Source organism: Pimephales promelas, chromosome 21, assembly GCF_988280905.1.
Source record: "Pimephales promelas chromosome 21, fPimPro1.hap1.1, whole genome shotgun sequence".
Classification (NCBI taxonomy): Eukaryota; Metazoa; Chordata; class Actinopteri; order Cypriniformes; family Leuciscidae; genus Pimephales; species Pimephales promelas.
The window spans coordinates 22,026,953-22,037,914 of record NC_142789.1 but is presented as its reverse complement, the minus strand read 5'-3'; the positions used below and the strand labels follow the sequence as shown (position 1 = coordinate 22,037,914).

At 37.1% G+C, this 10,962-nt stretch overlaps 1 protein-coding gene across 5 annotated transcripts in view; it reads right to left on the bottom strand.

Annotated features, from left to right (window-relative positions):
• Positions 1–6,726: 6,726 nt before the first annotated feature.
• The window catches only part of ephb2b (eph receptor B2b), a 169,259-nt gene continuing 165,023 nt past the window's right edge, over positions 6,727–10,962 (bottom strand). For all 5 annotated transcript variants that reach the window (XM_089125335.1, XM_089125336.1, XM_039673889.2 and 2 more), the window contains 2 exons: positions 8,967–9,122; positions 6,727–7,764 (listed from right to left, as the gene is read on the bottom strand). In XM_089125335.1, the coding sequence (XP_088981461.1) occupies positions 7,656–7,764; positions 8,967–9,122 (265 nt within the window). In that variant the 3' untranslated portion in view covers positions 6,727–7,655. The remainder of the gene's footprint in view (positions 7,765–8,966; positions 9,123–10,962) is intronic.

Sequence of the window (10,962 nt, the reverse complement as noted above, 5' to 3'; positions counted from 1 at the left end):
ATAAATGCATTTAATGTGAACTTTCTAAGGAGGATATTTCACTTTACTCCTGTCTTCAGGGTGATTTTACAACTGGGTCTTTAAAACATTGAAATAAACGTTTCAGGTCGAGGATACATTAAGATAAGTATTGGAGAATACCATAAAAAATAATTTTGGCCAAAATTGAAGAAATGGTATAGGCTTAAGGAACTTACGATGGGACTGAAGGGGGCGGAAAAAAGGGACGTTTGATTTTAGTTATTAAAGTTTAATGCATTGTTATTGTGAATAATTCACTGGTTTAACTTAAAAAATTAAGTAACCTAGTCGCCTTAAAATTTTAAGTTGATTGAACTGGAAAAAGTGAGTTAATACAATGAAGGAGATAGAAACTCAAAATAATAAGTTATCTGAACTAAATAAATCGTTTAAGTTGATTTGACAAAAGAAAAAATGTTGTGATAACAAATCTTGAAAATATGTTGTAAAGAAAATGTTACTGAGCCCCTTTTCACTAAAATCATTTTAATGCACATATTGTGTCTGTTTTGTAGCTATGCTCTAGATACAGTGAGTATTTTAATGTTGATGGATTGGGACTATTCATTTCCATTGTAAGTGCTTTACTGTAACCCAGAACTATGATTGTCTGTTGTATAGAAAAGAAGGGAAAATCACTTAATTTTTGTGGTAAATCAACATTATGCCGCAAATGCTGTTGATAAGACATTTTCTTCATCACACAATAGAAATATCATTGGACCATGTGAATATAACTTGATGGGAACAAAAATATTACAATTATTTTAGTCAGTTTACCTTCAGTTGTTAGGTTTTTTGAAACACTATTTAATTATTACAATATTTTTTTAATCTTTTTTTTAAGAAAGGAGGGAGTGGAAATTGTAGTATTTTTTTGTGGTGAACAACATTATGCCACAACGCTGTTGATTGTTCATCACATAAAATAAATATAATTGGTCATGTAAATCATGTAAATTATTATTTATTTTGATTATTTTGTTTATTTTATTTGACCAATTATGTCATTTTACAATAATTTGTTTTTTAATATATATTTTTTCAAGAAAATAAATGGAAATTAATTTTTCTAATCAACATTAGGCCACAAACGTGTTGACTGCAGCAAACATACTGAACCTGGAATATTTCTTTAAATATTTTGTCGCCACTTTTATATGATGCAAATTACACTTTTTTCGAACAATACATTCTTAGTATTATGCATATGCATTATGCATATCAGGAAAACAGGAACTGAGGATAACTCACAAAACACAGAACGTATAACAGATCTCATTTCATTTTTTAATGAGGAGAGTCAAGTTGGGCTTTTTTCAATTTTTAGAAAATAAACCAATAACAATATTACAAATAATGAAATTGTTACATCATTCACAGGGTTACAGTCAAATGTACATTTTATACAGCGAAACAGGACCTCAAATCTCTGTCACAGTGGTCCAGGTGTCCAGGTGCTCAGTTTGGGCTAGCCAAGAGAGAGAGAGAGAGAGAGAGAGAGAGAGAGAGAGAGAGAGAGAGAGAGAGAGAGAGAGAGAGAGAGAGAGAGAGTCTGCTGCCCTGTAATGAAAACCAGGGCTGAGAGACATGCGGAAGAATGCACTACTGTCTTCCTAACACCAGAGGGTACTGCTGCCCTACAGGCACCACAGCTCGGTTCAGGAAGCCATTTTCTATCCGAGAACTTCCCACCATATTTGGAGGATACAGGCAGAAATATGGACCAATAAGAGCGAGACAGACCAGCTTGTATTTACGTTCACAGTCGCACATAATCATCATAATAATGGCTTTGCATTGGTATTATGCTGTGGCTGTAGCTGCGAGCATGCTGTTCACAGCTTGCTGTCACCCAGCTTTCAACAAAAACCTTTAAATGGTGCACGGTTCTGTGCTGATCACGTTTTAGCTTGCCAGAAGGAGCATTTGCAGTTTGCATGTCCACATAATGGCAGCATATTGGTAATTTTCTCGAGCAAAAAGGGTTCTCAGTTTTAAAAAATGTCTATGCACCATCTTTCCCAGCACTTTTAAAGGCCTAGAGCTGTGTTGTGGTAGAAACCATGTGTTTAAGGTGATAATCCATGAGAAAAAAAAACAATAAGAAGTGCTTAAATCACTCAGCGTGACATTCTTTCACACTCTTGACGCCACATCTCATTTGTCTGTGGTCTACGTAGTGTTCTGTTAAACGGCAAATGAGGGAAGGAGACGTATGAAGTAATTAGTCCCCTACTGAGAAACAAACTTGAGCGGTTAAAGATGCAGTGGAAAAACAGCATTACATAAGATCGTTGTGATGAAATATTTCTATGTAAATATAGGTTTGCTAAAAGAAAGTGCATAGCAGACGTCATAATCTTTCAACAGATCAATATCTTAAAACAGAAAGGCTCATTGGCTGCTAATGTTCCTTCGGATCTCTCGATGCAAAGTGCCAGAAACTCGTGATCATCATTGCCAAACTGCGTGAAAAACGTCTTTTTGCAAATAGCAAAGACCCATGAAACTGCACTTATGAAACGACACATTTCATTGGAAGAAAACGGAGATGAGGATCAGGAATACAGGATATCCCTTCAACACTGGATTTCATTCAAAGCTCTGTTAATCCGAAGATTTAAAGCACGCCGTAACTTGCGGGCAGCACCTCCAAATATTGCTGTGCTTCTGCCATGAAAACTACACTTCTAAACTTCTGTAGGTCCAAGATTTTTAGATATACAGCAATAATGTGTGTGGATCATTGTGTCTGCTGCAGCTTTGAGTGACAGTGATTGTCCAAGGAAGGTGAAGCAGAAAGCAGTGTTATTCTGAGAAAGATGAGGGATTCAAAGCCTTAGTCTCACACTGTAGCAGTGACACTGAGAAACCATTAAATATTGAGAGGATGTGTGCTGGACAGACAGGTAAAGATGGCTGGTGGCACCATTGCTGGCAAAGTTTTATAATGTGAGAATATTCTGTCTCTCACTTCCCAGACTATAGTGAGCTTTATACTGTAGCTCTGCCCACTGTGAAATCGCAATGGTCCCAAATTCACGTCCAAATATTCACTACCGTTCAAAGGTTTTGGGTCAGTAAAGATGATTTTGAAAGAAATTATTACTTATTCAACAAGGACTGACCCTGACATGAATTTTTCACTTTCTTTTTAACATTAATATGAGTTCCACTAGCCTGTATATGGTCCCCCAGTGGCTAGAAATTTCAATTGGGGTAAACCGCCTTTGAGAAAATGAAAGCTCAGACGAGCTGATCTTGAATCTCCCCTGTATGACGTCATACGAAGGAAAGGTTACCTCCCCTTTCTCTGCTTTGCCCGCCCAGAGAATTTGGCTCGCCCATGAGAAAATGAGCTAGGAAGTACGAACTTGCGAGTTTTTCCCTTGAGAGATATCATGGCTTGCAAATAAGCGAAGCATGGCAGTTGATCAGTGTTCGGATGTACAGTACAAATGAACACCAAAGTCATTTTTAGTTCCTTAAAGGGATACTCCACTTTTTTTGGAAATAGGCTCATTTTACCACTCCCCAAGAGTTAAACAGTTGGGTTGTACCGTTTTCGAATGTATTAAGCCGATTTTCTGATATTTAGAAGAATATCAGTAACCAGACAGTTTCTGGTCTCATTGACTTCCATAGTATATTTTTTTCCTACTATGGAAGTCAATGAGACCAGAAACTGTCCAGTTACTGATATTCTTCTAAATATCAGAAAATCGGCTGACTGGATTCGAAAACGGTAAAACTCAACTGTTTAACTCTTGGGGAGTGGTAAAATGAGCCTATTTCCAAAAAAAAAGTGGAGTATCCCTTTAATCTGAGCCTCTGAAGAAACAATGGGTTAATTTTATTTTCTCTGGAAATGCGCCGACACAACTTCCCAAAGTTTTGTATGGTCCAAACATTTCACCGACGACTGTTTCCTCAACTTGGGCCAATACAGAGTTGGCCTCGTCGAACGTCTGATATAAATCGATCGAACTACAGAACCAAGCAACAATTTCTGATGTGTAAGTTAGCCTAATTGTTCAAGTTCAGACAGGTAATCTTTTTCTCAAAATCGTTCAATACTGTTTATGCAAAAGTCAAGCCAGTGACTAAAATATCAACTTCACATAGTTTCTTTTGGTAGGATGAAAAAAACCTTATTTAAACTTATTTAAACAAAGCTCTTACTGTACATCATTGAGTTTGCATTGGTGAAAGCATTAGAGAGAGTGCAGAAACTGCGTTGCAATAATAAAATCTTAATTCTCGCCATCAACGGACTGTCCTTGCTTGCTCAATGCTAATCACGGCAACATTTTATTTGATGGGAATAGATCTATATACTTTTAAAAGCTTCAAAACGATTCGTTAATCTCGATAGCTGTAATAGTAAAAACATATAATAGCTGTACTAAAAGTATTCGAGGGAGTTTCACATGTAATACGTAGGTATTTCAAATGCAAGCACGTCAGCCAATCACAGCAGTAGCCGGTGGCACTGAATCCCACACTAGACACGCCCCTTCAAACAGAGCGTTCAAATCAGAGGCTAAAATCAGGCTAGGAAAATTACCTTTCATTTCTAAAATATGACAGTTCTTTTAAAATTTGTATTCATCATGGGATCGTAACAAAAATATTAATAAATACAAATGTTGTCAATGATTTCTGAAGGACCATGTGACACTGAAGACTAAAGTAATGGCTGCTGAAATTTCAGCTTTGCCATCACAGGAATAAATTACTAAAATATATAAAAATATAAAACAGTAATTTTAAAAACATTGCTGCTTAGTGTATTTTTTTTTTTAACAAATAAATGCAGCCTTGGTGAGCATAAGATACTTCTTTCAAAAACATTATGAAGTCTTACATCCCCCAAACTTTAGAACAGTAGTGTAACTGAAACACCGGCAATGATTCATCGCTTTCAGTGTGGATGGACAAATTACACGTTGCTGGTTAGGACAAGGTGTTAAGCCCAGATTCATTTCCTTTCTCCCTGTATCTTGTATTCTCCTGCTGGTGATGCAATAGTTAGCATGAACTAAGAGCTAAAACCACCTACAGTAGTTTGTCAAGCTCATGGGAAAGTTAAATCCTACCTCTTTCTGGACACAAAGGAAGGTATATCCTACGTGCTTGTCTCTTAAGCCTTTAGATTTGATCACTACACATCTCAAGAGTTCACACCTGGCATGGCCTGTCTGCTGGATGAAGTGTGTCCTGCCCAAACACTGCGTGACAGGATCTTCATTCTAAATGGAAGCATTATGTAATGGGAAGAACAGAGAATGGTCAACACCATCTGATTAGAGCTTCATCAGCACTCTGAGATTCATTCAGCCTATGGACCTTACCTACACCGAACTGACCTCACAGTACTGCATGCTTTTAACAGATGCATGTCAACCCTGAGGTTATGGAATAAAGCGAGCCCCTCGCCGACAGAGCGAGAAGTATATTGTTTACCACAGTGACCTTAATGCTGGTACATGGACGTACTGTACCTGCACGTGCGCACACACAAACACACTCGCTCACACAGACACTCCTGCATGGATGAAGATGCTTCTGGCTCGTTCATCTCTACAGCTGCTTTTTATCTCTCAGCCCATCCTAGTAGAAAACGAAAAAGGCCCAAAATAAACAGACAATAGCGACTCTCCATTCAATTTCCACAACACATAAAAAAAGTAATCTGTACACCAAAATCCAACTCAGCTTTGAGGAAAAACCTCTTTGAGCGGGGAGTTTATGCTTCAGAATATTATATACAAAGTTTTCTTGTTCTTATGTCTATGGCATGGAGGTGAAAAATCTCAGAGAGTACCGTGGAAGTACCTTACCATTGAGATCGGTAGGTGTATTCTCTGTGAAAAATAAAACAAAACCTATACACACTCATTTACAGCCGTTATTGTTTGTGATTTGCTGTTTAAATGTCCTATGAATCTAAAATAGCATTTCAAATGTCAAATTTAAGCTTTGCCCCAATTGGTGTATGTAACCAGTTCAAATATGTCCTACAATAACAATATCCTCATATAAAACTATGCTTCACAATGAACAATCACTTCCCTGTTATGAAAACGTCCTCTAACTGCATACTTTATCAGATATTAAAACCCCTAAACACCTTATTATAAAACATCTTTAAAGAAATGATTTTGGTGGCAAAAATATAAGCATATCAACACAGTGATCTCCAAAGTGTATCAAATCCAAGCTTCTTGTGAAATCAGTTTCGCACCACACATGCTCTGCAGCTCCATACGCACAGCGCACACATGCACACGCACACGGTAGGGATCCAAACATAAAAGAAGAGCATAGATGATGTGAAGACCACACCATACTGGCACTCGGGGTCCTTCTCTGTAAGCAGTTCACAGAAAGAGCACGCTTAAAAATGTCTTTATGCAACTGTGGGGGAGAATATCGCATGCCGTCTTTCAAACTAAATCATCTTAGCCCATGACAAAAAGGAGGAAGAATATAAAAGATGACCCCCTCGAGCCATATACGCACACACACACACACACGAAAGAAAATCCATCAAATGTCAATGTAGATCCATCTAATACTGAAACTGGAACTAAATGTTGGACTACATCAGGCTCGTACTGATGACCTCACAACATCAAGTGCATCTGATATGTACAGAACGAGGTACAAAGGGATGATGCTCTATTTGGCAGACTGGTATGACATCTGTAAAAGATTTATTTTTTCTTCCCCCAAGCAATGAGAAATCTGCACCACAAATTCCACACTGTGATAACTACTTCGACTTTTTTTTTTCTCCACTTGTCTGTTTGTTTGTGTTGATGTAATTTAAATGGCAACATGACTGAAGTCTCATATTTTCTTCAAGGCAGTATCAGCTGCCGAAATTAAGTCCCATTTAATGGTGTTCAGGTACTTTCCCCTCGGCTATCAGCGAGGGGACAGGGATCAAGGTCCCGCAGGTTGTCCCGTGTGTATCCACTAATCAGACAGTCTTTCTTTCTTTTCAAGATTTTCCTAAAATATAACGAAGAAAATCAGAAGCAGGTATTGTGAGGTGAAGTTTTTTTTTTTTTATCTCCTGTTTCTTCATTGCCCTTTTAAAGGGTAGCTTTTCGAGTTAGTCCACATATTCAGTCAGCAAGTTTACACCAATCTATATATTTATATAGATTCCTTGTTTTCATAGCTTTAAAAATCTTTACAAAAAAAAACTCTTTTAAAAAAGAAGACAATAAAAACAAAACGAAAAAAATGTATAATAAAATAATAAAACTGGAAAAAGTAAGAGAAAAATTCAATTGGGGGGGGGGGGCGGGGGGGGTTGCTGGCAAACTGAACGGTCATCCTGTGATTGGTGGCGGCTAAAGCTAAACGATCAGGTGTTGTGACCATATTTTCCAGACGCAGCTTTCCCGAGTCGAGCCCATTAGGGTGTCTGGGGGTTAATGGGGGATTCAGATGTCACAGATGGAGAAGGAGAGTTTTTCGGAGGAGGGGGCAGGTGCATATCCTAGGTGGTCCAGAAGGAAAATCAGGCTTAGGGTCTGTGGTTGCCGCCCCATCCCTTCACGTTGGCTCTCTGCCGCCTCCTCTTGTCCTCTTCCCAGTCTAATCGTGGCATGTGGTCAAACCTCTACCGATTGGATCTGGTTCATCTGGGCCCTCATCATCTGAACGCTGTTGAGGATCTTCTTCTGATGACCTGCTAGTGTCACTCCGACCCTGAGAATGTCCCTACGTACAAACACACACAGAGAGAAAGAGGCGAGGTTAAACATGAGCACTCTGAAGGCAGATGCCATAATGCTGTAGTAACACATTTTTATCAACTGGCTTCAGCACATTAAGCCAAAGTAAACTTGGCATGTTAGTTCAAGACTAAGTAACTGGTAAATTCCTTTATCCCCATCATCCTGTTTGTTGCACAATCCAAGCGTCTCTGAAACAACAACACCTCCTTTGTTTTCACGGCGTGTCTGGTTTGGCCAGGTAGCAGTTGAGGTGAGGAGAGCAGAGGAATATAAGAATGCATTTCTCTGGCTCCCATTTCAACTGTGATTGACAGCCAGCAACAAAGATGTGGAAATATACTATTTGTTTCTGAATTTAAACCTAGACTGTGTCTAATCACTAAGAAACTGCATTTGGGAATTCATTTTGAAAAAAAGACAAAGGGGATAATAAGGATATTGAACATTACAGCTACACGATCAATAAAACTGAACTGTGCATGTATCATAACACTTTACTTAACTTTAACTTAACACTTAACTTTATTTAATGCATAAAATATTAAGAATGAATAATGAACTACATTTTAACATCATGTATTAATCTAGCATGTATGTATAATATTTTTTTTATAACATATATTTATAATATACCGTTCAAATGTTTGAGGTCAGGAAGATTTTTTTTGTTTCTGAAAGAGAAACAAAGCCTTTTTTTGTTATGCTCACAAAGGCTGCATTTGTTTGATCAAAAATACAGTAAAAACAGTACAATTGTGAAATACAATTTAAACAAACTGTTATTTCCTCCAATGGCAAAACTGAATTTTCATTAAGTCTCCAGTGTCACATGATCCTTCAGAAATCCTTCTAAAATGCTGATTTGCTGGACAAGTAACATTTCTTATAATTATCAATGTTGAAAAACAGTTATAATGCTTAATCGTGGAAACTGTGATACATTTCAGGATTATTCAAGACATAAATCTCTTGTAACATTTACCATTGCTACTACTTTATTATTATTATTATTATTATTATCTTATTGACCCCAAACTTCTGAATGCTAGAATATATATATATATATATTTTTTTTTTTTTGATAGTCAGCACTTATGGAGTAAAAGATCCCCTAGAGGTTCTGCTGACTTGGTGATCAAAGTATGGGTGTATTCCAGGCTGTTCTCTCGTAGATATAACACTTACTCCATGGTCATCTGGGAAACGAGGTCGAAGCTGGTGAAGTTGCCATTGGCAAAGTTGTCTTTGTATTGGCCCATCTTAATAGCATCCAGCCAATCATCCACAGTGCTAAAGCTTGAGAAGTCAGGCACACTGCGGTCAAGCAAGGGCAAATGCACACTGGAAGGCAATGAGAAAGAGAGAGACATGAGTCACACGGTTGCAGTAAATATAGCCTTTAGCCACCAAGTACACACTGAAATATGGTACATTCCAACACTACATGTGGTTCACATTTATTTGTCATATTATCAATGAAAAAAAAAAAAAAGATCTCGTGCATATTTTTGGCAATTGTGACGCTTGGGATTTTTGAGCTATATTATTTCTTGGGTCAATATAATTCAATCTCTGGAGAGGACAAAAAGATGTTAGGAAATAATTTAAGTGCAAAATATCCTCTGCCCTGTTTAATTCTTCAAAAAAAAAAAATGCAATTAATGTCCCCAGAAGACCATACTTTCTAGCAACATTACTGTAGCATATAAGCCTTGAGGCAAAAAGAGCTGGTGGGAATCACGCCAAACCAAAGCCTCTCACCATCATTAATGACAGAAGAAACTGGGCCACTTTACATTTGTCCACAAGAAACTGACTAGAGTGCGACTTTGTCGTACAAGCTTTATTATTGTTTGAAGTTCATGATCGCCTGAAGCTTTCCATAATGATTTGATCCATCACCCATATACCCAGTTGATTTTATGTATGTACGTAAGAATTCAATTCCAAAAGAAATAACTGACAGCATTAATAAAGTCTACCACAGGTATCAGAACTTAAACCAAAGCATTGACCCCAGATTGAAAAGAGTATGGTAATACTTTCGAAGGAGGCTGTTTAAAGACATTTCTATTAAGCTCATATTCCATTTGGTTTTGTAAATATGCCTTGAATGATGGGAGCGAGACGGTTCTGGCAAAAGGTCAGGCGTAGAAAATTTCCCCTAATATATGAAACGCACACAAAAGGACACATGCAAACAGACATACACTTCAGCGTAATGGCGAGGGTGTAAGTACTAAATACCTTAAAAAAGAGACTTCAAAGCAAGTAATAAAGCTGTTTTTGTAGCCACACATATATCATGTAACATGGATGGATCTGCACTCCTCTCCAAACAATACAGTATTATGTATGTGCAGCGGTTAGACGGAAAACGCCATTACGATCCCTTGATGCTGCCATGGCATACCATAGTGTAAAGTTTCACGTCTGTGTCTTCACTCTTTTCCAAAAAGGCAATGTGTCTCCATAAACTAAATACTGTAGAAACTTGTTTAAACATCTCTGTGACATTCTACATAAATGTGATTTATTGTAATGACTATTGCACACTACACTGCACAAGTTATGTCAGATGAGTCAAAGTGTTGAACGTATGCCCCGTTTCAAAGCTTAGGGAACCGCAGTCTTGCAGGTGACTGATTTGGAACACACTACACGTGAATTTATTACAACACAATATGATGTTAGCATTAAGCTATTGCATAGATATATTTGGCAAAATATATTTAACTTCTAAACGCTGTTACAAAGAGCAAAAATTATTAGAAAATTATTTTTTCCAACTGCAATTAGATTTTACAATCAATGCTATATAAGATGATGCAGATGATGGTCATATATATAATCATGGTCATAATGCTTTGAAAAATTGATATTTGAGTACAAGACCTGTTGTTGTTGTGTATGTTGTTGTTATGTTTTTATTTTATTTTTATTGTATTTATGTGCTGCTGTGACATATAAATTTCCCCCCTGGGGATTAATAAAGTAAATCAAATTAAATATTTTTTCCAAAAAAAAAAATTAAAAAAAAATCACTCAGTCTGTTGCTTTCTCAAAATTAAGGTATCTTAGAAGGTACTTGTAGCATCAAGTTGCTCTTAGGGTCCGAACTAAAAATGAATCGATTAATCTTGATTATTTATTTGATCCATCAATTAAAAAAGTATTCATT